We start from the raw sequence: 26,664 nt of genomic DNA, 5'->3' as shown, positions 1-26,664 counted from the left end.
CTCTTGTGATTGATTAGTGTTGAGTCATTTTGGCGGGGCCACTAAGGAGAAGGTAACCATGCCTGGCTATCTGTGTTATACCAGATCTGTTTAAACAGGTCTGAACTATAAGACACAGTGTGATTATGGTGGTGCTCTGGGAGACTGGCCAGAGGCCACTGCGTGCTGTGATAAGCATCACGCTGTAAAGATAAATGGTTAAAAAATCTCAGGAGTCTCTGTATCTTCATGCATACACACATATTCTCTAATGGGAAAGAACTCCTCCAGAAAGTCTGTACAAAACAGGCACAAAAATAAATGAACCTGGAGGACATTATGATAAGTGCAATCAGCCAGACAGAGAAAGACCAATGACGCATGATCTCATTTACATGTGGAATTTTAAAAAGTTGAACTCGGCCGGGCGCAGTGGCTCATGCCTATAATCCCAGCACTTTGGGAGGCCGAGGCAGGCAGATCACCTGAGGTCAGGAGTTCAAGACCAGCCTGGCCAACATGGTGAAACCCTGTCTCTACTAAAAATACAAAAATTAGCTGGACATGGTGGGGGGCCCCTGTAATCCCAGCTACTTGGGAGGCTGAGGCAGGACAATTGCTTGAATCTGGGAGGCGGAGGTTGCAGTGAGCTGAGATTATACCATTGCACTCCAGCCTGGATGACAAGAGCAAAACTCCATCTCAAAAAAAAGTTGAACTCACAGAAGCAGAGAGTAGAATGGTGGTTGCCAGGGGCTGGGCCCAGGGATAGGGGATGTGGAATGGGGGAGATGCTAAGTTCTGGGGATTTAATGTACAGGATGGTGACTATAATTAGTAAGACTCTATTGAATACTTGATGAGGGAGTAGATCTCAACTGTCACCACACACACACACACACACACGTGTCACTATGTGAGGTGTTGTATCATGATGATTTTTAAATTTTAAAATATTTAATTGACTGATAAAGATTGTATATCTTCAAGGTATGCAAGATGATTTGAGATAGAGATACATTGTGTGATGATGTCTGCAGTGGAATTAACACACCCATCACCATTCATGCTGTCCCTGAGATCCCCTATGTCATGGTGATTTTTTTTTTTTGAGATGAAGTCTTGCTCTGTCACCCAGGCTGGAGTGCAGTGGCACCATCTCAGCTCACTGCAAACTCTGTCTCCTGGGTTCAAGCGATTCTTGTGCCTCAACCTCATGAGCAGCTGGGATTACAGGAGCACGCCGCCATGCCCAACTAACTTTTTCTTTTTTTTTTTTTAAGTAGAGACAGGGTTTCGCCATGTTGGCCAGGCTGGTCTCGAACTCCTGACCTACCTGACCTCAGGTGATCCACCCACCTTGACATCCCAAAGTGCTGGGATTATAAGCGTGAACAACTGTGCCTGGCCTGTCATGGTGATTTGAATACTAATCTATCTTATTAATTGAAGGAGGGCTATCACATAGGAAAGTATGCAGTTTTTTTCTCTTCATGGGCATCTTTTCCCCCATATAGTCTTCCTAGCCTTCTCGCCCAGATATGCATCCCTCTAGGCACCTGCAACACCTTTCTGCCATGCAGAATACCTCTATTCTGTTCTGACTTAGTCGTCTCTCCTCTGCCCCCCACCCCCCCGCCCACCCCGGGCACCCTCTGCACACCTCTGTCATAGCACCAGCAACGCAGTCCTATAATTGTAACTGTCCTCCTCTTTTGCCATGATAAATTATTGTTGAGAAGAGAGACAGTGTCTTATTCTCTGTACCATCACAGTCCAGCCCTGTGCCTGGTATGAAGAATACATTAGAAATATCTGAATAAAAAAGGGTAAAGGAAATGGTAAGGTGAGTTAGGGACTTTATCTCTGTTGATGACAAACAAGATGTCAGAAAAAAATCTTTTTATTACACCAGGATCACTTTTGGTTAAATTATTTCTCTTAACTCAAAAGAGGAGCCTCCCCTTGCTGCCCTGCTATTACCCTAAAATGTGTCTTCCAGTCACTTCAGAGCTACATGACACCTATATCTAGACCTCTAGAGGGATATTTTGCTACTCTCTCAAATTTGTAGGCTCTTCTCTTTACAGGATTTTTTAAATGTTGCTACTCTTCTCTGCACCACTTTCAAGTACAGATTGGTGGTCTTATATTAGAAATATGGAAGGAAAGCATTCTATCGTATTTTTCATATTTTTTGGTATACTGGGCTGGATTTATCCAACAAGGCATATCTAAGAAATGCAATTGCATTATTCCTCCCGCGCCTTTATTCCTCCACAGTCGTGGGCCATACTCAATTCCCAACTGCTGCTTGACACCATGAAGAAAGGGATTGTATATAAGAATGGAGACAGAATCCAGGGCAACAGGTCAGCAGACAATCGTAATAATGGTGTGCCTCTCACTGGGTAATCCCAAATATTTACAAAACAGATGATCAGAAGATTTTCCAAAGGATTCATCATGGGATTTCTTCAATGAGCAAGGGTTCATTTCATATTCAAATTATAATTTGAGTCAACATTAAGAAAATATATTCACTGTTGTTCAAGATGGGAGGAGGTTATAGAATCCTACCTGAAGTAAATGAAGATAATCCTCTAAGTGCAGACAAATTCTACCTAAAAGACTAAAAATTCCCCTCTAGTAATCTAAGCAATGCATTGAAAATAAAAATAAGCAATTGCTTTTATTTTCATTGAGGACAAAAATAAGTAGGTTCTAGAAAATACTAAATAGTAAATTTGTTAAAATCTCCAGTAAAATTATTGAATGAACTATTAAAGAGATAAGTATGAGCATGAAGAAACAGAGATGGTTGATAACCCAGATGCAGTTTGAGTCCACGAAGAGCAAATGAAGCTACATGAACACAGTCTCCCACTTTGGTAAGGTAGCAAGACTGGCCCATCAGAGGAAGGTCATAGACACAGTTAGTGAGTGATCAACTCAGAAGATTCTGCCATCATATCCCTATGGAAAAAATATAAGCTAGAAAAGAAGGCAGCTTGGAGCACTGCATCTGGTTGGATAGCTGTTCCCACAAAATACAGACCAGTGGACTGAAGTCCCTCAGAAGAGGTATCCGTAGGGTCAGCTGAATGTAGCTGGCTCAGTGCTGCTGTACTGTTTAGTTAAAGGCACGGCAAGCATGCCTATACGATTTGTAACTGATACAAAGATAAGGTAGATATTACTAAAATTTTCTTATGCCCTTTATCCCCTCTTTGTGGAGCAAAAGGTTTGCTCATCCCTCCAGGCTCCCTAATTTTCACGAGGGACCTTAAACTGTCCTGTTTGATGGTCAAAGCATATACTTTTGTCACTAGCCAACAAAGTGAAATACATGTCTTTGCATTAGTCAGGGTTCTCTAGAGGGAAAGAATTAATAGGATAGATAGATATAAAGGGAAATTTATTAAGTATTGACCCACTCAATCACAGCGTCCCACAATTGGCTGTCTGCAAGCTGAGGAGCAAGGAGAGCCAGTCTGAAGCCCAAAACTGAAGAACTTAGAGTCCAATGTTTGAGGGCAGGAAGCATCCAGCACAGGAGAAAGATGTAGGCTGGGAGGCTAGGCCAGTCTCGCCTTTTCCTTTCACGTTTTTCTGCCTGCTTTATATTCTAGCTGTGCTGGCAGCTGATTAGATGGTGCACACCCAGATTAAGGGTGGGTCTGCCTTCCCAGCCCACTAAATCAAATGTTAATCTCCTTTGGCAACATCCTTGCAGACACACCCAGGATCAATATTTTGTATCCTTAAATCCAGTCAAGTTGACACTCAGTATTAACCATCACAGTATTTAAGGCTCTTCCCAGAGAATAAAACCTAGAATTATCTGCTGTCCAATCCTTGTTCAATCCAAGTTGTATCATCAGCAACAAGAATAATACCTATAATGATTGCCTAAAAAAATATGCATCTATTCCTCTAGACATCCTAAATTTTATCTTTGGGGAAATTCATATAATCATTTATTCAATTATTTATTCAATCAATTTGTTCAACCAATCGCTACTGATGTCCTCCCACTCTGTGCCAGGACTTACAATAGGCATCAAGTATAGAATGTGAATGAAATAGACACAGACCACCCAAAGCAGTCTACTGGGAAAAATTAGCAACACACAGGTCCATGAGCGAATACATACGTAATTATAAATCGGGAGAGGGGCTATAGGAACCACTAAGGGGATACTGCCTTCACTTAGAGGAAGTCAGCAGGGATGGCTTGCCTGAGGATGCATCAGTTAAGCTGATACTTGGAGGCTGAGAAAGAGCCAGCCATGGGAAGGCTCCATGCAACACTGCAGCTGAGGAGTAGCACGTGCAGAAAGGCAACTGAGGCAGCAACGTGGAGGAGGCTAACGGGGAGCTGGAGTTGATAGGGGAGGGATTGGCAGGGACTAGATTGTGCAGGACCTGGTGGTTCAAGTAAGGAGTTTCACTTTCATTCTCGGTGCAATGGAAAACTCTAGAATATTTTAAGCCGGAAAGTGCTGACATGGTCTGAGACATGGTTTAAAAGATCACAGACAATAGTGTACTTGGACCACGGTTTTCGAAGACCCTCACAGAAATTACTTTCCCTAAATAATTTGTGAAGGATACAGTTAAGAAACTGTGAACTAAATTTTGCTACTTTCCCTAAATAATTTGTGAAGGATACAGTTAAGAAACTGTGAACTAAATTTTGCTACCATATCCAATATTTTTGAGGGTGGTGATTTTTTTTTTTTTGAAATGGGGTCTTGCTCTGTTGCCCAGGCTAGAATGCAGTGGCACACTCATGGCTTACTGCAGCCTTGACCTCCCAGGCTCAAGTCATCCTCCTACCTCAGCCTTCCAATTAGATGGGACTACAGGCCCTCACAACCATGCCTGGCTAAGTTTTGTAATTTTTTTTTTTTTTTTTTTTTTTTTTTTTTTGTAGAGATGGGTTTTTGCCATGTTGCCCAGGCTGGTTTCAAACTCCTGAGCTCGAGTGATGCACCCAAAGTGTTGGGATTACAGGCCTGCTGATTCTTTATGAGGGCCTGGGAAAATCTTCCCTGGGGTCAGCATACCTGGTGATCTGTATTTATCTTGACCATTGTTTTGTTTTTCATCTTACGGATATGTTGAATTTTGTAACTGGGTTTTTGCTTTGTCAGAGAGGCATCTTAAGCCACATTCTCACCCACTTCCAGCAAATATGCAGGACTTCATGGCTTGCATATCTGTGAATGGATTTTACCCCTAGCTTTATTATTTTCCTGCCCTTACTTTACCTTTCCCCCAAATTCAGTTAGTTGTTTATTTTTTACTTTTATAATATTGGGATGCAGGTTGTTAGCTACTAGAAATAACAAGGCAGAAATAAATAGCTGGAGAAGAAAGTCAGGAATTGAACAAAACTCAACTACTGCAATAAGTTTAAAGACCTCTTCTTAAGTTCAAAAGATCGTTTGGTAAGTAAAGAATAGAGAACAGTCACGTAACAGCAGATTTTATGAAAATAACAAAAATAGCATCCAGCTATTTATGCACTTAGATATATATGATCTAATATATGTGCTTATATATGATCTAAAACACTTAGATCATATATAACAAATAGCACGAGACAACAGATAGCCTCTAGCCTCCCACACTTCACTTAACGTGGGGTATAGTGGTAAATTTCTTTTCTGTCTTCCCTGGCAGACAGTCCCTTGAGAACAGGGGCCACATCATACTCACCTTTGTATCTACTATACTTACTGCCCTGTTTTTCAGGCATCCCATGTTAAATTTATGAATGAGTGAATATAGATTATAAAAAATAAAGCCTCCCATAATCTCAGACTGCATCAGCAAAAGTACAGTGCCCTGAATGCAGGAAATATGCACACAATGTACCATGTACTACTGTGCTTGGCCAAGTCTAGAGCTCTAAGCTTAGAGTAGATACCCACATATTTTTAAAGGGATACTGACAGACTGGAGCAGATCCAAAAGAGAGCAGTCAGCTGGATGAATGGCTAAAGTCATGTGGTTCAATGGAAAAAAACATGAGACTACACAAAAACATTCTTACAAGGGCTTTTGACAAACATCTGAAGGACAGCTTGTGGAAGAAAGCATAGATTTGTCCTGCCTGATTCAAAATGGCAGAATCAGAGCTAGTGGATGGAAATTAAAAAGAAGAACATTCTTCAATAGCTTGGGGTCCTCTGTGAGATAATACACTCTGTATATGCAGGTAGAGAATTAACTCAACTACTGCAGTAGTTGAGTGGTTGGATTAGAAAATGTTTAATATTCCTTCTAAATTCAAGATGTCAAAACTTTATGCTTGTAGTAGTTGCAGTAACAAACAGATTCCATATGAACATGTAACAAGCCAATCTAATTAATGTGCCACATAACAATGGTTTACAGGTATTAATATGACTGGTAAGACTAAAGAGCTTTGTATTAGTCATGAAAGTGTTTCTGGAAGCAATAGGTTTTAACTGAGTCTCATGGGTGGAAGAGAAGGGAATCACACAATTCTAGATCTGTGAAACAACTGAGAAAATGAAAGAATTCTGGTTTGGCTGGAGTGCGTGGGTGTAGTAATGGTCCCAGGACAGGACAGACCAGGTTACTGTCATATGGGCTGGAGCTGATGGTTGCCTCCCCAGGGAATGGCATACAGGAGAGCACATGCTCCTGGAGGCCCATAGATGGGAATGCACCAGACAGTAGGGAGGGCTGAGAGACAAAGTAAAGGAAATCTATTACCACTTACAAGTGTTTGCGGCAGGATCTGGACTCCAGATGAGAGCTGTGGTCTGGAGCTAGGAAAGCTGATCTGGACCAAGCTCTTTCATGGAGTCCTGGTCAAAGCTGCCAGTGTTAGTGTCACCAGCTTGTCTGCACTGGGCATGGGATATGGGGTGCATGCAGATTGGGAAAGTTAATTGGCACAGAGCTGGGCACACACATCACAAATCAATCGGTGAAAATCCTCAAATGCTGGCCTTCAGAGCCCACAGGAAGGCTTTGACATCAACCCACAATCTTTGGGTTCACGTAATTTCGAAAGCAGCCTTCCAAATCAGCTCTGCATTTTTCCGCCTGCCACTTGTATCTCAAACATTTTCCCAGTTGGCAGAACTACCTTGGCTCCCTCTGAACAGACTGACGAGGAGGCTGGAATGTGTGTGAAGGAGTAGAAAGGGCAGCAGACAGTGAGCCATTCCTGGCTTCTGTAAAAGCACTCCTTAGCGTTCTGCCCTGTGTATACAAGATTCCATTGAGCGCTAATCTGGGATCATCTATCAAAATACTTGAAAATTCCAAATACCAAAAGTTTTGCTTAGAGGTCAAATTTCAGAGTTTTGACTGTATTTGGAGTGTTTGCATTGACAGTGAATGCTATGAGAAACTCAAGGCATACGCAGCATTAGCCTTGAGGACAGACAGAATGCAGAGAATAAACTACCCTGGAAAGGATTGGCAAAGAGGGTCAAGCTGAGCTGCTTATTCATTTAAGGGTTGGGGGGGTGGGGAGAGTCTCTAGTCCTCACGTATGGGTTACTCCTAAGAGGCCTTGTGGCTTCTACTGATTGATTAAGGGCTCTGGGATCTGTACTTCTTACTTGAAGACACCAACTCTCAATCACCACAGGATTTTAGCCGCCCCATACCCATATTTCCATGTAGGCATTCCAGTATCGCAGGCAGTTAAATAGGATTAGGATGATTTTCAGGCTCTTCTTCCAAAATGCTCTCCCCTTTCCAGTTTCCGGAGTGCCTTTTCGGTGCTGTGTTTTTCCTTCCCTGTCTCTCCTGTGTAACAGTGAAAAGAGTGAAAATAGCATCAGCTTGGAGATGCACAAAGGCTCTGCACTTGCTTGCTATGTGACTTCTGTGAATCTTAGCCTCCTTTCCATCCAATCAGATACCTCCAGTGATAGCTGTGGAGATTAATGTTAAAAAACATAAAATGTGAAGCCATGAAGGCTTCAGACCTGGCACATAGTAGGTGCTCAATGCTGTTCCCTTCTCTCCTCTTTCCTTTCCCTTCTCTTTTGCTGTCTTTGGTTCTCAGTAACCATCTGTTTATCTCACTCCTGAAATAGTCTGACTGAAGATCACAATTGATGAGCAGATTAGGAGGGAAGAAAAGTAGGTGAAAACTGAACACAAGTGCCATCTGTTTTCCTCATTTTTAAAGGAATTAGAGAGGAAGAGAAATGGTGTCAGTCCTGGAAGATGCTTGTGATTTGGGCACTCTCTTCCTCTTTGATTCCATAGGACTTCATGCACTCACTGGAGAAGAGGACCAGCTCTCTCAGTTGCCTGTAAAGGAAAAGCCAGAGAGAGAACTAGCCACTTCTTGATTCTAATACAACAGACCTGTCTACCCCAGTGGTAATTCTTCTAACACGGGGACTATATGATCACAAAAAAGAATTTATTTAAAAAATACAAGTTTCATAGTAATGGCGATACTTTAGCATAAAACAAGGTACTAATGACATGCTAATGAGAAAATAATGTTACATATTTGCTTTCAATATAGTACCTTGGAAATACAAAATGACAAAAACATGGTGAGCAGGTACATGAATTTATAGATACTACTTGAACTATGAAATAAAACTTTAGCGGCCCTGTATATGCATACAGCAAACCAAATGTTGATATGTGATCCTTCCTAGAGCCCCTTATTAAAATGCTGGCTGATTTTTTGAAAAAATGAGGCTTCATTCTAAGTTGGCTTTTTTTTTTTAATTAGGGAATAAAAATTCCCTTTTTAAAAAAAAAATGTAGGGCCAAGTGTGATTGGTCATGCCTGTAATCCTACCACTTTGGGAAGCTGAGGCAGGAGAAATGCTGGAAGCCAGGAGTTTGCCATCAGCTTAGGAAGCAAAGAGAGACCCCCATCTCTACAACTTTTTTTTTTTTAATTGGCCAGGTGTGATGGTGTGCCCCTGGAGTCTCAGCTACTTGGGAGGCTGAGGCAAGAGAATCACTTGAGCCCAGGAGTTGGAGACTACAGTGAACTATGATTGCGCCACTGCAATCCAGCCTGGGAGACAGAGTGAGGCACCATCTTAAAAAAAAAATAAATAAATTCAATTCTTGCTCTTTATTGCCAAGATTATTTTAATGAAATATTATATGTAGTCATAAATACAAACTTATGATCTTAATGTTTTCAGAACCAGACACCCCAGAACTTTCAACACATTCATGACTATGCAAAAAGGAGACAATGTAAGTTTTATTGTCGTTGTTATTGTTTTATCTAGTAACCTCGCCTTGACACACTGCAATCCTTCTCAGGAAGAATCATTCCACTTGTTTTCATAATAGAATGCAGCCAAGTCAGCAATGAACTGCAAGGTTGGCATTGGAAATGACCGGTCTATCTTTAAGTGCTATCCAAAGCTATAAAAAGCTACGTATTTTTTCCTCACCTTTACCTTTTTACCTTTTTCTCACCTTTACTTGGTTTCCCAGAACATGTTCAATGTTCTCAAGTCCCATGCTCCCCTCTTCTTTCTCTCTCCACCCTCCTTCCATTCTCTTCCAGTAAAAAAGTGATAACCACCAAGTGTCTGCCTTGAACACAAAGTTATGACGCAGATGCTCCCAATGTTGGACCATCAAGCTGAAAGCACGTGCACAAAGCAGCTGATGCAAGCACCTTAATCGGACGGCCACCGGTGTGGACTGAGCCGGGCTCATGAACCTTCCAGGCAGCCAACTTTGCAATATCGTGCTCGACCTTTCTCCATTCACATCCACGCTTCTGCCGAGCAGTTCCTTAGGTCTCAGATCCCTTTCACCTTCCACAGACGATGCTATGGAACAGAAAAACTGCTGCTCAAATCCTAAATAAGAATGGGAAGTGCACAGTATGGCCCCATAGATCTTCCTTTCCCTTCCTGCCATGAAGCCAACCTGAAAAAAAAGACATGATGACTCTTGTGTAACCACCCGAAGAGGCTGACAATTACCAACTACGTGAGGTAGTAGGCAATTGTCACATGCTGGGCTGCAGAGATCGTGCTTAACTTGTTTATTCTCATAGCGGGACAGTTACACAAGACGAGCTGCTTCTCAGAATCGGGCTAGCAACAATTCCCTCAGGGAAAGTTGTTAAGGCTTATGGGCCTCGGAGAGCCAGAGTAAGAAGAATCAAAGTCCTAATTTAAATCCTGTTAAACTTTTAATTTGGAAATAATGTAGAAATAATTTCTCATTATTAGACTATAAATTCCCAGCCAGGCTATGTTTCCGTCAGCCAAATGTAGAAGCAACTTGGTCATATACTTTTTGTATCAAAGAACTTTATTCATTCAGCCCCAGGCTCAGAATTCGATAACATGTTTTCTGTGGACTTTTTCTCTTCACATCAAACAATGTTAAAGAAGAAAAACAGGGAAAATTATAATGACATATACATATATGTCACTCAGTGTGTGTGTGTGTATATATATATACACACACATGTATATGTGTATATATATATACACACACACATATATATGTGTGTATATATATATATACACACACATATATATATATATGTGTGTGTATATATATATATACACACACACTCAGATATGGCCAAACTGAATTACTAGCAGTTTGCTTAAACCATATACTCTGGTTCTGGATCTGCACACATGGGTACCTACAGTCTCTTGCAAAGCCCTCCCCAGCCTCTGCCTATCAGAATTCCCCCCATTTTAAAAAGCCTATCCAAATGTCTCTTTCTCTATCTGGTTTGCAATCATCACCCCAGTCAAAAATAATATTGCTCACCTAGCATTGTGTTTGCGTCCTTTTTGAGACATATATATGGCCTCATGTTAGAAGCTTTTGTATAATTTCTCAATGGATCCTTAGCAGGTTGATGACAGTATCTTTGAAGTACCTTTGCAACTTCTGCAGTGATTCTTGTCTTAAATGATTCAGTGTCTTAAATGTGATAGGCACTTTCTAAGTATTTTACCTCTAGGTGATTAAAAATTGGGGAAGTAGAGAAATCAAAGAGGAAAGGATGCTTAATACGTAACGCGTGTGTACTTTGCCTCTCTGAGTCTTATCTGTAAGAGCCCTCCAATTCCCATCACGTGAGGGTCAGGATCTGTGGTGTATTCACTCCTGGTGTTAAAGCCCTTGAAGTTTATTTTTCACTGGAAAAGTTTTTATTTGAGTTGTTTCTTGATAATGAAGGTGGTGGCTTACGCTCAGCTGTTGATGCTTGTTTGAAGTAGTTTTTTGTTGTTGTTGTGTTGTGTTTTTTAAATTTAAGAGATTTATCAGGTCCATCTTTTACCTGGCTGCAGCTGCCCTGTAGAAAGCGAAGGAGCTTTCTCTAACTTTGACAGGCTGAAAAGTTTCCTGAGCCCTGGACTTGTTTGTCTTCTACTGGTTTTGCCCTTCCCTCTCTCTTTTTCTTTCAACTCCTTTAGTGAGGGCTGCTTTTGGGTGCTTCGTCAGCTCTGAGGCACGTCAAATACGTGTATTTTGCTTTCAGCATTGTGTGAGGGACCCTGGCGGCTGGAACTGCCTCTGCTCGGGGCTTAGGGCTGACAGCGAACGTTCCCATTTTCCTCTCTTCCTCTCATTGGTTCCCGAGGTCACGTGAGGGCCCCGGGGGTTGGAATTCTGAGTTGTGGCTTTGGCACTCCTCTTTCTTTTTAAAAATCGCTGGGTCTGTTGAGCTGTCCTGGGCTGGGTGCCTTGCTCTTTGAGACTGGAGACAGACGGGAACAGCCACAGGCAGACTGAGGTGGCAATAGGAAATCTGCCGAGATGTTCAGTCAGGTGCCCAGGACCCCAGCCTCAGGCTGCTACTACCTAAATTCCATGACACCTGAGGGCCAGGAGATGTACTTGCGATTTGATCAGACTACAAGACGCTCTCCTTACAGGATGAGCCGGATTCTAGCACGCCATCAGCTAGTGACTAAAATTCAACAAGGTGAGTGGCCGGCAGTGGAAGGCTGTTGCTCATTCTGATTTCTGTTGGCTCTATTTCATGCTAACCCAGTTTTTTTTGTTTGTTTGTTTCCACTTTATAACATATGGATTTCTATGCCACACTACCCGTAACTTTGAAAAATAACTTTAGGCTGCAGTTTTCAGCAAACAGGACAGTCCTTAGCTGCCACATAGCTCAACATAAAGTGCACAAAAAACTTCACGGTGGGACAGTGAATCATAAATTCCCAAACTGACGTGTGTCTACAGAACAGATGAGAACTGTTACTCAGTGTGTATCTTAGGAGCTTTTCTGCAGTTTCCTCACACTCCGTCACATTTAAAATGTGGACACTTGTTTATTTCATTAGGGAGGAGGCGAGGGACTAATGCCCACCCTGCCCAGAGTATTTCGAACATCCTTAGTGAAGAGGAGGAAAGCAAGAATTCTGTTCTAAAGGCCACCAGGCTAAGCACTAGAATCACATTCTCTTCCTGTTTGTATGTTTATGTCAGCAGTTGCCACAGATGTGTTAATATTGTTTTCCTGGTAAAGAATTAAGGTGTTCGTTCATCTCAAAACAAATCCCGTAACCTGCACACAAAACTCCAGCTTCCTAATGCAAAGAGAAGAGAATATTGATTATAAGCTGCTTGATATTCTTTTTATTCTCAGCCCCCCAAAATACCAGCCTGGAAGTCTGGACATTACTAAAATTTACCAGTCTCAAAAAAAAAAAAATTTAAAACATGCTCCTTATAGGGTATATCAGTAGAAAGTAGAAAGATGAACGTTCCTAAGAAGCCCCTAACACACACGTTTACAGTCAGTTAATGATCACCCTCCTCCTACACTACAAAAAAGAAATTATTATATTGGTGCTAAATAAGTTAACCAGGAATTTTTAGAGCCGTTCCTAAGAAGCCCCTAACACACGTTTACAGTCAGTTAATGATCACCCTCCTCCTACACAACAAAAAAGAAATTATTATATTGGTGCTAAATAAGTTAACCAGAAATTTTTAGAGCCATTATAAAAATACGGTTTCCACTTAAATAAATGAGTTTAAGATTATACTGAATATTAGAGAGGAAGTTGGGGTTTGTAATCATGAAAATCTTATTGTAATGTTTCCAAAAAGAACAATATGTATTCTAGTGGGCAGCATTTGATGAGATTGTTTCCTTGGAAATTAGGATTTGTTTGTAAAGGTTCAGGAACTAGTTATGTGTGAAGGATGCTGGTCCTTCCTACATGCCGGTCTGATTTCAGGAAGGATATTATGTCATTCCATAAACTCTGTGTCCAGGTCTTGATTGAATAGAAACAAAAGTAATTATTTCCCTGTGGCTAGATTTAAAAATACTTTAGGCTTAGAATAAAAACCAGCTCCACTTTGGTTTTAGAAATTTCTGACAATGGTGCCTTTCCAAATGCCATCATCTTTATGAACACCAAGGCTTAATGATGCGCTATCATCTACAAGATATAAATGTTCCTCAGCATGCATATCATATTAGAAATATTGCGTAGAACTAGCTGAAATTGCTTTGCAGACCTCCTTAGATGTATTTACAATAATTTATTTTATTTAAATATTATTTATGTTCTTTTTGGAATGAGGGTTATTTTTCCATTCAAGATTTGAAGTTGTGAACATATGCACTATCATTGAACGTGCCCTGTCACACAGACATATGGGCACCCTCAGTTTATGTTTCATTTTTGTCTAATTAGATAATTTGAGAATTCCCTCTTTTTTATACTGGGCAATGGAGTGTTTGAAGTCAATGAATGCCTAACACTTAAAACTGACAGTTAAGATCACAGGGAAGCAACAAAGATTTCCAACAGTCTTGTGATTCAAAAATCATTATGTATTAACATCATACAACTCTTTAGTAAGACAATGAGAAAGCAATGCGAAACAATTTTATTGAGTTTATTGTATTAGAAAATTGGTTTACTGTAATTGCAGAGAATGTGGATTAAACAGTTACAGCATACCAAAATCATTGTAGTTAACTTTTTTTTATTATGCCCATTTTACAGATGAGAAAACAGAGGCACACAGATTTCAAGCATCTTATCCAAGGTCACCCAGTAGGAACTGATACTTGAATACAGCTTGACAGTCCATGCTCTGCAATACACTAGACTATTTTTTAGTTTTTATAACAAGTGCTAAAGTACTGAACCTATGATTGAGTTTCAGATTATATAATATACTAGAGACTTTTTAGACTTTTCTACTCAGGATACAGCAATACACTATATTATAGGACCAGAATTGGTCACTCATTATGAAATTTCCTGTCAGGTTATATTTCTCTAGTGAAAGCAAAGTGCTAAATGTTTTATTCTCTTTAAACAGTTACTACCCAATAACACAGGATGTCAAGTTATTTTACTAACAGTTTTGTTTTCTTTTTGTTTTTGAGACAGAGTCTTACTCTGTCGCCGAGGCTGGAGTGCAGTGGTGTGATCGTAGTTCACTGTAGCATTGACCTCCTGGGCTCAAGCGATCCTTCCACCTCAGCCTCCTCAGTAGCTGAGACTTACAGGAGTGTGCCACCATGCCTGGCTAATTTTTAAAACTTTTTTATAGAGACAGGGTCTCACTATATTGCGCAGGCTGGTCTCAAACTCCTGGGCTCAAGTGATCTTCCTACCTCAGCCTCACAAAGTGTGGGGATTACAAATGTGAGCCATTGTGCCCTGCCACTAACAGCTTTTAATCATTCCATTAATCATGTGCAAATAAAATTAATGACAGCATTATTTTCTGTAGTTTACAGGTTAGTATCTTAAAGTGACAGCCACATCACTAAAATGGTTTGCATTATTCTGCTTTAGAGCTTTAAGATTTAGAATTATGTTAATTTGATTTAAGACATCATTACTTATAATTTCTCGTGGTTGTTGGGAACAGTGGAAACGAGTAAGTTGCTCCCCACTGACCTCATTATAGTGAGATAATCATTGAATGGCGTGCACATGATTCAATAGCAGATACACTCATGGGGAGGAAAAACAAGGAGGAGAAATAAAGGAATCTTTGATGATGCATAGAATCAGAATTCATTACCCAAACCCAGGATTAATCTAAACTTGCTCATCTTAGGGTGCACATCAAAACATACATGCATCATTTCTCTAGCCTGTTTTTTAGTTCTGGGGTTGCAATTCCATTTCAAAAGAGAGGAGATGTTTCAAAGAGGGTGTTGTTTTGCAGAGTGAAAGTTTATCGTAAGTCATACTGCCCATAATCCCTACCCCACATTCTTGCTTGAATCAATAGGGAAATTGTTGTAGAGAGAGAGAATGGAAATAAGAATGGTCCTTATTTGCCTCACTGACTGGCGCTTGGGAGTGGATAGGAGAGAGGATGCTGGGGGTGGTGGAAGACCATGTTAGGCCAAGGAAAGGGAGAATTGGATTTTTTTCTAATTTTTTTTATTGTGGTAAAATACACAATACATTAATTTTGCCATCTTAACCATTTTTAAATGTATGGTTCAGTGGTACTTAATACATTCATAATTCATAATGTCCAACCATCACCACTGTCCATCTCCAGAACTCTTTTCATCTTGCAAAACTGAAACTCCATACTCATTAAACAAGAATTCCTCATTCCTCCTCCTCTCGGCCTTTGGCAACCACCATTCAACTTTCTGTCTCTATGAATTTGACTACTTTAAGTACCTCATATAAGTGAAATCATACAGTGATTCACTTTGTGTGACTGGCTTATTTCACTTTGTACAATGTCTTTGAGGTTCATCCATGTTATAGCACATGGCAGGATTGCCTTCCTTTTTAAGGCTGGATAATATTCCATTGTATATCTATACTACATTTCACTTTCTGTTTTTTTATTAGTAGCCATCTTAATGGGTGTAAGGTGGGAGAATTGGATTTCTATGTCATTATTTGATGGTTTTGATTTATTAGTTCTACGTCATTATTTGGTGGTTTTGATTTATTGCAACATGATGGATGCACCATGTTTAAAGTCTACATACACACATACACACACACACACACACACACACACACACACACATATTTGGAAAACCCAAATGTAAGTAGAAACATAAATGTGATCACTTGCTTTGTGAAAGAACTTATCACACTATTACACTTTTTATTTTATTTTAAATGCTTAGAAAACAGCATAGTCCGGATTGCAGTCAAGTCCACTGAAGTAGGATAAGGAGACAGGCATCCAGGCTCTGTATAGAAGCTCCTTCGCTCCTTTACAGCGTTGAGTTCCAGAGCTTCACTGGACCTTTGGTTTTTGATGAGAAAATGAAGTGGATGGACTATGATTGCTCAAGTTTATTCTGTGTCTCATGTTCTGGAATCCTCTCTGTGGTTAAGTCAGCAACTCTTTGAACAGGATTGTAGAAAGCAGGGGAACATAAACCTAACATACTAGAACCTGAAAAGGCAACAGAGCGGCATTATTATGTGGAATATATCAGTGGCTTACAATTGCTCTACAGTTTCTCAAGGAAATGGTAAAGTGGAAGTTAGGTTTTTGTTCTACCTCAGCAACTAATTTATTGTGTGATCTGAGAGAAGTCACAGCTTCTCTAGACCTTTTTCCCTTCTTCCATTAAATAAAGGGTTTGGATTAAAGAATCTCTGAAGTCCCCATCATCTCTACATTCTAGGATTCTGCAATCACAGGTATTACCTTAAGACAAAAGCAATGCATATTTACATTTTTCTTATTACGTCATTCAGCATATACCTGGACATGCTTCCTTGAAACCTGTGTAATGCTTTCATTAATATCGTTGTAATAGGAATGTTAGGAAGTTCAGTCTGGTGGACTATTTAAATGTCAGTATAACTATAATTATACAGAAACTTGTAAACACCTTTCTTTCTCCAAAATCCAGGCCTGTAAAGTGGAATTGTCTTGATGCCTGACCTATAGCAAGGATTGCAGGGACTGAAGGAAGTCCGTGTGTGTGCCTCTTACCTCACAATACAACCTCTTTCTTTTCTTGATAGAAAATGTGGAATGTAGAAAGTTTCACTACCGAGAAAGTAGTGAAAGTTAAACTGTCATTTGAGTTGTCATTCTATCTGAGGCTATTTTTAAGTAGATATGGCACCTGATTTGAACTCAACTAGAGTGGGATATACTGCCTTTTAAAAATTTCCCCAGAGAATGCCAGTGGGCATGAGTGATGTATTCCCCCTCATTACTATGTCAAAAGGCATCTTGGGAATTTGCCCAACCTAAGTGGTGAACATGGCCCATCCCCATGGCCCATACCCCCAGCAACTGGGTAATGTCAGCCTAAATTAAACAATCATTTGTTCTTTTGGAATTGCCCTTTCTCTAGTTTAGTACTTTCTTGCCCGACTACTTTCAAACCTGGAGGGTGAATGCACTGGCAGAAAGACAGATGGAACACAGGAAGCAGGCTGAGAATGCATCAGTCATGTATTGCTCAAGTTCTGTCTGTTTGTTTTTTTTTTAAGAGTGGCAACTGTCATAAATTCACATTTCATGAATCAGAGCCTCTTTCTACTCAGTGCTGGTGTTTGGAGGGCCTGTACAGAAAGGATACTGTTTAACCAAAATTACAGGAAAATCTGCTAAGTGAATTAAATTAACTAACTTTGACTAACATTTTAAAAATTACTACACAGTAAAACTAAAAGAAGTCAAGAAATGAGTACTGGGAGGAAATTAACAAAAGGACAATATGCTTGTAAACATATAAAACTTGAGAGTTTAACTTTAACCAAATTGTAGGTTCAATAGCTACACATCATTGCTTTATAACTCACACATTGGCCAGGGTGGCCAATCCATTGGAGTTGCCTGGAGCAGCACATGACACAGTAGCACAGGGTGTACAGAGATAGGTATTTGCCTTGTGCCTTCTGTGCCAATCGTCCAGGAGTTACTCTGTTGGCAGAATGTTGAAACTTCTGTTGTTCAGATGCAGACAGTTGCCAAATTTGGGTTCTGTAACTTTAGCTTAAGTAAATAAAGATTCATTTTTTAAAATGTCTTTCCCTCTCCCACCTTCTCCAATCATCAGTGCATTAGTTCTTAGCAAATTTTGGACAATGGTCAACTCTTATAATGCAAAATTCCTCATTTCATTAGCAAATTAATCATGGACACAGAAACACAAGTTAGAAAAAACAGTCACTACTAGTGGTCTTAACAGTATCAATTGATGACCCAAAACAGATTTAAAAAGAGAACAAATGATAAGTGGGTTTTGGCAAAACTCTTATATAAAGGGACATAAATAGATGGAGATTTAGTGGAGACATGTCATTAACAAGAGTACACACTTTCTCTGTTTCATTATCTATGACAACAGGGTAGTGAGGCAATCAAGAAGACTTAAGAAGATAGGAGAACCTGAACATGAATTGCACACCAGATATTTGAATGAACTAAAGACCACATAAAAAATATTTGCTGTCTCCCTTGGAGCAATTGAAATATGATTTTGGTATGGGGAAAGATACTATATATTAATTTACATTCCACCTCATTACCTAGAGGATTTGAGGTCATTTATAGAAGAATATATAACTAAAGATTGCAAAAAGATAAATCTGATGAAAAGAGAAATGTTGGCCAATTAATGAGGTAAAACTAGGAAGATATATCACATGGAAATATAAAATGTAAGGCCTTGAATAATTACCAAAAATGGGCCGCAAATTTGGCTTGAGCTTCCCTGATCTAAGCAAAGAGGAAAACACAACCAAGGGAAGATTTTCCCTGTTCTTAAGGTAAGAACTTACCAGCCAAGCTTTTCCTGAGACTGGCTCTTTGGGAGAATTTTCTTCCAAGAACTTGACCTATGAGAGGAATTTCTCATACAAATCTCATAAAGGGAACACTGCAAGCTATAGTGAATGGTGCCTTCAACCATGCCTGCTGTGAATTCAGTAGTGAGTCTCATTTCTTATAACATCCTGCAGTGGAAGTGGGGGCGTCACAATAAATTATAGTCCAGTAGAAATATTTGGGTGTGGGTGGGTGGGTAGGTAAAAACGAGAGGTCAGGTATGCAGTCTTCAGATTCTCTGTCTTAACCTAGAAATAGCATGGAGATTATCCACAGGCAATTTCTATAAGCCTGCTTCACAGAACACTAGGCCCATTAGACAGATATTCAAGAGAGAAAACATTTCTGTGGTTAAGTCATTTTTGGAAATGCTACTTTCCCTTTCCCTTGGAAATTCAGACTTATGAAAGGCTCAGGAAAATCTTGCACAAAGTAGTTTAACTGTGTTTAAACTGGTATATTTCATCTTGAAACCACTTTTCACAGGATACTGGAAAGTCACATATTGCAAAACCAGCTTTCCCTGGGGAACACATTTTGGAAATGCTGATCTAGGAGAGTATGTGGCCTACGCTTCCTTTAGATAATTCTCTCTGAATATACTTCTTGCATAGATTTGGCAGTAGATACTTTGAAGTTGTGTTTTGGAGAGTAACATTGCAAGTATTCTATGTTTTCCAAAAAGGCCAGCCACAAATACTTTAAAAGTCAACTGAGTAAAGGCCAGATGACCATCTTTTTATGAAAATTAACAACCACACAAAGATTCTATCTTGGGTAGGCAGAACAGAAAGCTGAGTCGGTATATGGGCAGAGTTAATAATTATAACATCAAGAATACAACCATTCCTCAAATAACTCTACAAGATAGGTACTGTTGAGCCAGAAGGAAGAAATTATTGCCTTCTAGCTCTGGCTTTGTCTTACCATAATGTAGTTGAAGTCCTGGGTGAGGTCCAAATGGTTCTAACATTAATGTAGCTAATTCAGGATATTCCATTACTGCTGGGAAGTGGAGTCACTGCCCCACAGGAAAGAAGCAAGAAACTCTTCAGAAGTCTTAGATTCTCCTTTGCCGTGGGTGACATGGGATATGGACTCACTGAAGCTCAGGCACTGATGGGTGGCTCCGAGAATTTCCGAATTCATGGTCCAAAAATATCTTTGGTTATATAAAGGCTCTCCTAGTATGACAGAAAGAAGTGAATGAAGTAAAATTATGTAGATAATTCTAATTAGTAAAATCTGCTTGCTTTAGTTATGGAGACAACTTATCAATTTCCAGGAAGTCTACAAATATATTCTTCAGATGTTTTTCCTCCTGCTGGCAAAGAGATACACATTAGCATTCACATTATGAATGACGCTTCTGGAGAGAAATCACACAACATCCAAAAGCTCCAACAGAATGCATAGGGAATTACCATACTGCCTAGCCCAAGCCGCCACACTGTGAAGTCACTCAAGACCATGGTGGTCATTCTGGACTGGTGCAGTCTAGGGAAGGACCGAGTACCATGAAAATTTATATACTACTGTTTGAAAAGACATGAATTCTCTCTCTTTTTTTTTTTTTCAGAAGCTTAGGATCTAAAATAATCTAAATGGAGAACTTGGAAAATAACTTCAAAATTACAGAAAATGCTAATGCTGTTAGCAAAAGAAAATCAATAGAAATAGATCTACAGTGTCTGGCTAGACTGTCAAATGATTTTCCTCACACAGCATAGGAATCCTGAGAATTTTAAAGGTCTGACAGAGGCAGAGCTGACTAAAATACAAATGATTTGTGTTGCTTTGCCTCCTAACAGTTGGATAAAACACAAGGGCGAAACAATGCAGAGAGATTGGAAAGGAACTTGACAGTCACCAAGTACCTAATTTACATGTCAGGATTTCGAGCTGAAGTAGGCATTCTCTTCCTGCATTCCAACTCTCCCCTTCCTGCTTACTTCTGAAAATCATACATATGGACAGCAGGAACCTTTGATTAGTATTCAATCTCTATGAGTGAACAGTAGCATTTCATATACATTTATATTCACCAAACGACACACTGGATACAAAAAGTATGTATAGTCATAAAATCACGTTTTCCTCTGAGAGTTATACCACCCTGAAATTATGTATAATATGTAAAATTATTATAAGAAATAAGAACGATTCATAAATCCTGCGGTAATGATATTCCAACCATTCTCACTCAAATAGACGGAGTTCTTATTTGAGAAAATTAAAGAATCTTCTCCAGATGCTTTGAGGGACACAACACATTTCCCACTACATGCATTTCTCAAAATAGAGTGCGAAATCCATCGCAAGGCCCTTACTATCTGGACTTCTGTAAACCCATGCGTTATGTTTAACAGGTTCTTAATCATCCAACCACCTTCATTTTCACCATTGGTCTCTTTCAGGTAGGAAAGTCTACTGACCTCCTTCCCTGAAAATTTGGATCCTCATATTAGCATTCCATTCCACATGCTGTACTTTTAGTTGGAAGGTCTAAGGCAGACAAAGCTGCTTAAATATTTTTATCACTGACTTCCTAGAAGAAGGAGGAAAAAATCTTGGCAAGAAGAAGGGAAATCAGTCTTGCAGAATATCTTGAAGAAGCCTGCAAAGGAATTCCACTGACTGTGTTCATTATCTGTTGGTCCCAATACTGAGTGGAATTTTTATGTGTTATCACTGGCTAGGGTGGCCAATCCATTGGAGTTGCCTGGAGCAGCACATGACACAGTAGCACGGGGTGTACAGAGATGGGTATTTACCTTGTGCCTTCTTCTGTGCCAATCTTCCAGGAGTTACTTTGTTGGCAGAATGTTGAAACTTCTGTTGTTCTTAGGAGCAAATAATTGAAACATGTTGGTTGAATTTCAAGACACCTTTTCTTCTCTTTTTCAAATAGCCCTGTGATTACAGATAGCTTGATTCCTGTGGGATCAAGAATGTCTTAGGGATGTTGTCCATCAACCCAAACTCCAAACTTACTATAACTCTAATTTAGAGCACTTTCAGGGCTTTGGAGTCATGTACACGTGAATTTGAACTCTAGCTCTACGTCATCCCCATAAAGTGACCTTGGACGAGTCACTTAATGTTTCTTAGCTTTTGTTCCTCTGTGGGTAAAATGGCATTAAAAGAGCAACAGTCTCAGAGTTATTGCAAGGATTAAATGAGAGACTATAATTAAACACAGATCACAGTGTCTGGCACATACTAAGTGCTCAATTTAAGACAAAATGATTATTAAACATCCATGTACATATGACCCTTCAAACTGCTGCATCATCAACTGAAGAGTAAATTATGTTTGAGTAAGTTACACACTTTGTATCATGTTTACTATGGCAGACATATATAATGCCACATTTTTTGTGTGTGTCCTCATGTCTTCCAGAAAATTTGAAACAAAAGAGGTTTTTTTCCTTAAACTGTAATGAAAACCATTGCCTTTTCCAATTGTGGTTTCCTGTGGACACCAGTTGCTCTCTCTCAAGTTGCCCTGAACTGGCCTGAAATGGTGGGTTTAGGCCAGGCTTCAGGTCTTATATATAAATAGTAAAGCCCGTTGAACTTTACCTTGTAGCAGTGAAAGAGACAGTCCTTGGCAGGAAGTGTTCCTAGCTCTCGGAATCACTTGGTGGTAAATGCTGAGCTGAGAGGGCAGGAGTGCTGGAGGAAAGGGCTGTGCCTCACATTAAACCGAAAGGCTGGGAGGTTCTTGGTGGGGGTAAGCGGGTGGGAATGAATTCTGAGGCAAACATCATTAACTGGTAATAGATGGGACATTTGGGTTTAAAACTGTATTCCTTAGAACCCAAATATCCGTTTAACAGCCATCTTTTCAAAGCAATCCAATATCTATTTTTGATCCTCCAGTGATGGCAGCAGGAGGCCACCAAACGCAGGTTGGGGTGATCTTAGATAAGTCACCTAAGTCTTCTGGTTCTACATTTTCTCTTCTATCATGTAAGGGGTGAACAGATCAATCTGTAACTGAGGTTCTGGAAAGCCAATTTGCCCAAAGGCTAGTGCTACATTCGTCATGGAAAACAACTTAAAAATTATAAAACATGGTAATGCTTTGAATGACTGTCTTAGTTTGCTGGGGCTGCAGTAATAAAGTGCCAGAGACTGGGTGACTTAATCCCAAAAATATGTTTCACAGTTCTGGAGGTTGGAAGTTGAGAACAAGGTGCCGGCAGGGTTTGTTCCTTTGGAGGCCTCTCTCCTGGGCTTGCTGACAGCTGCCTTCTTGCTATCTTCACCTGGTCTTCCTTCTGTGTGTGTCTGTGTCTTAATCTCCTCTTGTAAAGACACCAGTCGTATTGGATTGGGGCCCATCCATATGATCTACTTTTATCTTAATGACCTCTTTAAGGACCCTATCTTCAAATATACTCACACTCTAAGGTATTGGGAGCAAGGACTTCAACACATGAATTTGAGGAGATGCAATTCAGCCCCCACTACATGAATCAAATATTTATTTCCCAATTTTATTTGTTACATCAAAAAAAAAAAACCAGACAGACTGATTTTTATGATATGCCTCTGCTTACCAGCATGGTGCTGATTGCTTCCATGTTTTTGTCTTATTCAAAACTCAACAGCCCTCCCTTGAAGATCGATATTAGTATCTACCTGTTTTCAGCATAGGATACTGAGAAAACATTCATCTCAAGCTGAAAGAAAATGAATGAAAGAATAAGAGTATATATTTTTAAAAATTTCAACTCTCTCAAATTCTTGTGATTTTTCTAAACTGAGGTTAACTTTGAGATTTTTGTTAATTTTGTAAACCTTTCCAGTTTTACATATCTTTGGGGAGAGAAACAGAAAAAAAGTGCTGTACAATGCATGTAAATTTTCTAATGCCCACTTGACAACTTAAAAACTAAGCTCTCGTACTAATTCAAATGAATTATTTAAGAAATTTTAATTGCCCATTTCCTCTAAGGATTTCATTCCTTTTGATTGAGGAATATTCTTCATATTTGTTGAATCCCTCAGCTATGAAAGACTGCCTACAAATCTGATCACTATCAATTTGTTGAAATTTATTCTTAGAGTTTAATGGACTAAAACCTTAACAATTAAACACTGTGGATTCTTTTGCTTTATTGATTTTATGGACTATGTATACTCTTAAGTCCCCCTCTATTTAGAAATTCCTCCAGAAAGAATAGAAACATCCTTTAGTACAGTCTTATACATCAGAAGTTACATGTTAATCTTGAGCCTTGCAAAAAACCTTGTTTTGTAGGATAAAATATTGGCTGTCTGCATATGGTATCTTGGAAACCCTGAAAAACGGTTGTCATATTAATTCCTTCACCGGTGTAGTGCATGACACTTTGTGGAGCAATTCCACATGCATTGTCATTTTGAAGACAGGTGTCCGATGAAATTATAGTCTTGTATTAGGAATCTCTGTCCTCTGAAATCTTTCAGAGAACTGAAAAATGCATAGACAAGGTTTCCTACTTTGACATGTTTCTGATTTCATTTTCCTGAATCATTCCTTTGGAAATGAGTTTCGTTGTATGGAAAAACACATTTGTCCAAGAGGGCGCTATCAAGAAGTGGAGACTGACTTGATATAATAAGGAAACTTGGCGGCATGCAGCTGCAATTGTAAAACATTAACCGGTAAAAGAGAGATTGTTTCAGAGTCCAATTTTCCCTCCTCCCCAACCCCCATTTACAGTAAAATTACTTCCTCACCTCCCAATTGATAATTGCATTTCTGCCAAAGCCATTACATTTCTGTTGGTTTCCCATGAGCTTCTTCTGTCACTTTTGCCTCCTTCTCTGTCTTTGGTTACCTTAGCAGAGCTGGCCCTGGACACTGTAGCTTCCATTCTGTGAGGTTTATTGCTTTGTTCGATAATGCCAGGAATGACGTTGAGTTGAGACAAGTTCTTTTCAGATCATTAGCTGTCAGTCACCTTTCCTTCAGGCTGCTTGAATCTGTGCAGCTGCACCCAGGGGCCCAGGCAAGCCACGCCTCTGACTACGGGAGAATATTTCCACTGAATCACCCATGAAAAGACTCAGGGTTTGTCATGGATAGGCAGGTTGTCAGCAGAGTTTATTAACCTTTAAGATGTACTTAGATGAAATATTTGGGTCTGGATTGGTCATTTGACTTTTATATTTCTCACCACAATATTGAGCCTTTGAAATGTTTACATTTTAAAAAGTAGTAACAATATACTTATGCAGGTTGAGTAACCCTAATCAGAAAATTCAAAGTCTGAAACGCTTCAGAATCTGAAACTTCTTGAGCACTGACATGACGCTGAAAGGAAATGCCCATTGGAGTATTTTGGATTTCGGATTTGGGGATTAAGGATGCTTAACTGGTATAATGCAAATATTCCAAAATTTTTAGACATCTCAAATCCGAAACACTTCTGGTGCCAAGCATTTCAGATAAGGGTTACTAAACCTGTAGCTACTTTTGTTGAGGACCCACTGTGATGTACCAAGAACTATTTTCAGCACTACCTATATTATTATTTTATTTAATTTTCATAAAGACCTAAGAGTTAAATTTACTCATCTGGAAAATAAACATAGTAAGACCTAACCGATGAGTAAACAAATTCTCCAGGAGTTAAATAAACTTTCCCAAAGTCACACAGCGAGTGGGAGGTGGAACAGGGCTTTGAACTCAAGTCTGGACGATCTGGGAGCCCACGTTATTCTTGACTGTGCAACCCTGTCATCTTCATAATTATAGGTAGGCATGTTTACTTGGAACCAAGAAGTTTTTTTTTTTTATTTGTATGTTTTATGCTTTTTTTCCCCATCATTATAGACCTGGTTGGTTCTCCCTTCCTCACCAACCCCTCATGTTGCTGGAGGACCTCATTGTGCCACCAGCAGCAAAGCCGTGTGCCCATCCTATACTAACTACCCTCCCACTCCCCTCTTGAGGGCTGGCTGCTCTTTATCAAGAACTCTGCTTCCCAAGTAAATGTCCAAGGCATCAGGATTCCCAAGGGCAGGATCCAGCATGGTGCCTAACCTACCTGAGGTTCCTAAGTTCCTACCTAAGGAATAGGCATCACAGAAAGTATGGAGTCTTCTACCCGCAACCTCCTTCCTCTACTTCCAGCCCTTCAAAATGCTGCCCTCCTTCCTAGAAAGTGCTGGGGTGGGATGCCCATTCTCCCCCAAGTTTTCCTGGGGCACCTGGGGCCCACAGAGCTCAGGGCCTCTTGTGACTTCACGGTGGACCTTTTCTGACACTAGGGAGTACAAGGAGTGAGGTGGGAATTGGGTAAGACCTGTGTTGATCTCTAGACAGTGGATCTGGAACTCAGCCATCCTCTAGTATGAGAAAAGCGTGTATTAAAGGAGGGTCCACATTTTCAGAGAGAAGTCTTGGGTGGAGATTTTTTTCTTCCAGATTTTACAATTCTGTCCTCAGTCATAGCTGAGACCCGTAGACCAGAATAGTTATAGTTGTATTCTGCACTTGTAGCTAGTGAACAGTAGCCAGTCAGAAAAAAGTATCAATGTTCTGCCAACTTCTGGTGTTTGTGAAATTTTGCCAGAAGCAAAACAGGATCAAAAATAATAAACAGACCTCCTCCCTGGCTTCTTGACTGCTATTTACATAAAGAGATTGATGAACTGACTCTGCTTGTGGGAGTGTGCAGGGAAGGGAATTTTTAAGGAGAAAAGGTTAATTTTGGGGTCCTTGGTTGCATGTGATTTGAGGTTTTCTTCACTAATTGGGTTTCCAGAGACAACCTTTACTATAGATGGTGTTGCTTCTCCATTATAAGCAGCCTAAACTATGGATAAGACAACCTGACACATGGATTACATGCAGCTATAAAACTTCCACAGGGAAAGAAA

The 26,664-nt window shown here is 39.9% G+C and overlaps 1 protein-coding gene and 1 long non-coding RNA gene across 15 annotated transcripts in view; one reads left to right on the top strand and one right to left on the bottom strand.

The window, feature by feature from the left end:
• The window catches only part of STARD13 (StAR related lipid transfer domain containing 13), a 575,282-nt gene that overhangs the window by 377,852 nt on the left and 170,766 nt on the right, over nucleotides 1-26,664 (top strand). For 4 of the 9 annotated variants that reach the window (XM_009426858.5, XM_009426857.5, XM_063792467.1 and 1 more), the window contains exon 1: nucleotides 11,861-11,938. The exons of 4 other annotated variants lie outside the window; for them this stretch is intronic. Coding sequence is in view for 1 of the 5 variants with exons in the window: in XM_009426854.5 (XP_009425129.4) it covers nucleotides 11,770-11,938 (169 nt within the window). In the remaining 4 variants the exon portion in view is untranslated. Of the gene's footprint in view, nucleotides 1-10,579; nucleotides 11,939-26,664 lie in introns of those variants that run through there. One more of the 9 variants, XM_009426854.5, reaches the window with a different exon arrangement.
• LOC134808191 (uncharacterized) lies at nucleotides 16,081-26,017 on the bottom strand. Of its 6 annotated transcripts, none has more exons than XR_010150642.1 (6): nucleotides 25,830-26,017; nucleotides 24,517-24,805; nucleotides 23,352-23,474; nucleotides 21,558-21,720; nucleotides 19,711-19,967; nucleotides 16,081-16,386 (listed from the first exon to the last, which is right to left on the bottom strand). It is a non-coding gene; the product is annotated as an uncharacterized LOC134808191 (long non-coding RNA). The 6 variants fall into 6 exon arrangements; XR_010150644.1 differs by having other exon boundaries at nucleotides 25,851-26,017; XR_010150641.1 differs by having other exon boundaries at nucleotides 21,558-23,474.

The sequence above is a fragment of the Pan troglodytes genome, chromosome 14 (genome assembly GCF_028858775.2).
Source record: "Pan troglodytes isolate AG18354 chromosome 14, NHGRI_mPanTro3-v2.0_pri, whole genome shotgun sequence".
NCBI classification, from domain to species: Eukaryota; Metazoa; Chordata; class Mammalia; order Primates; family Hominidae; genus Pan; species Pan troglodytes.
Note: the sequence above shows the minus strand (reverse complement) of the source record. Positions and strands in the feature narration are given on the sequence as shown.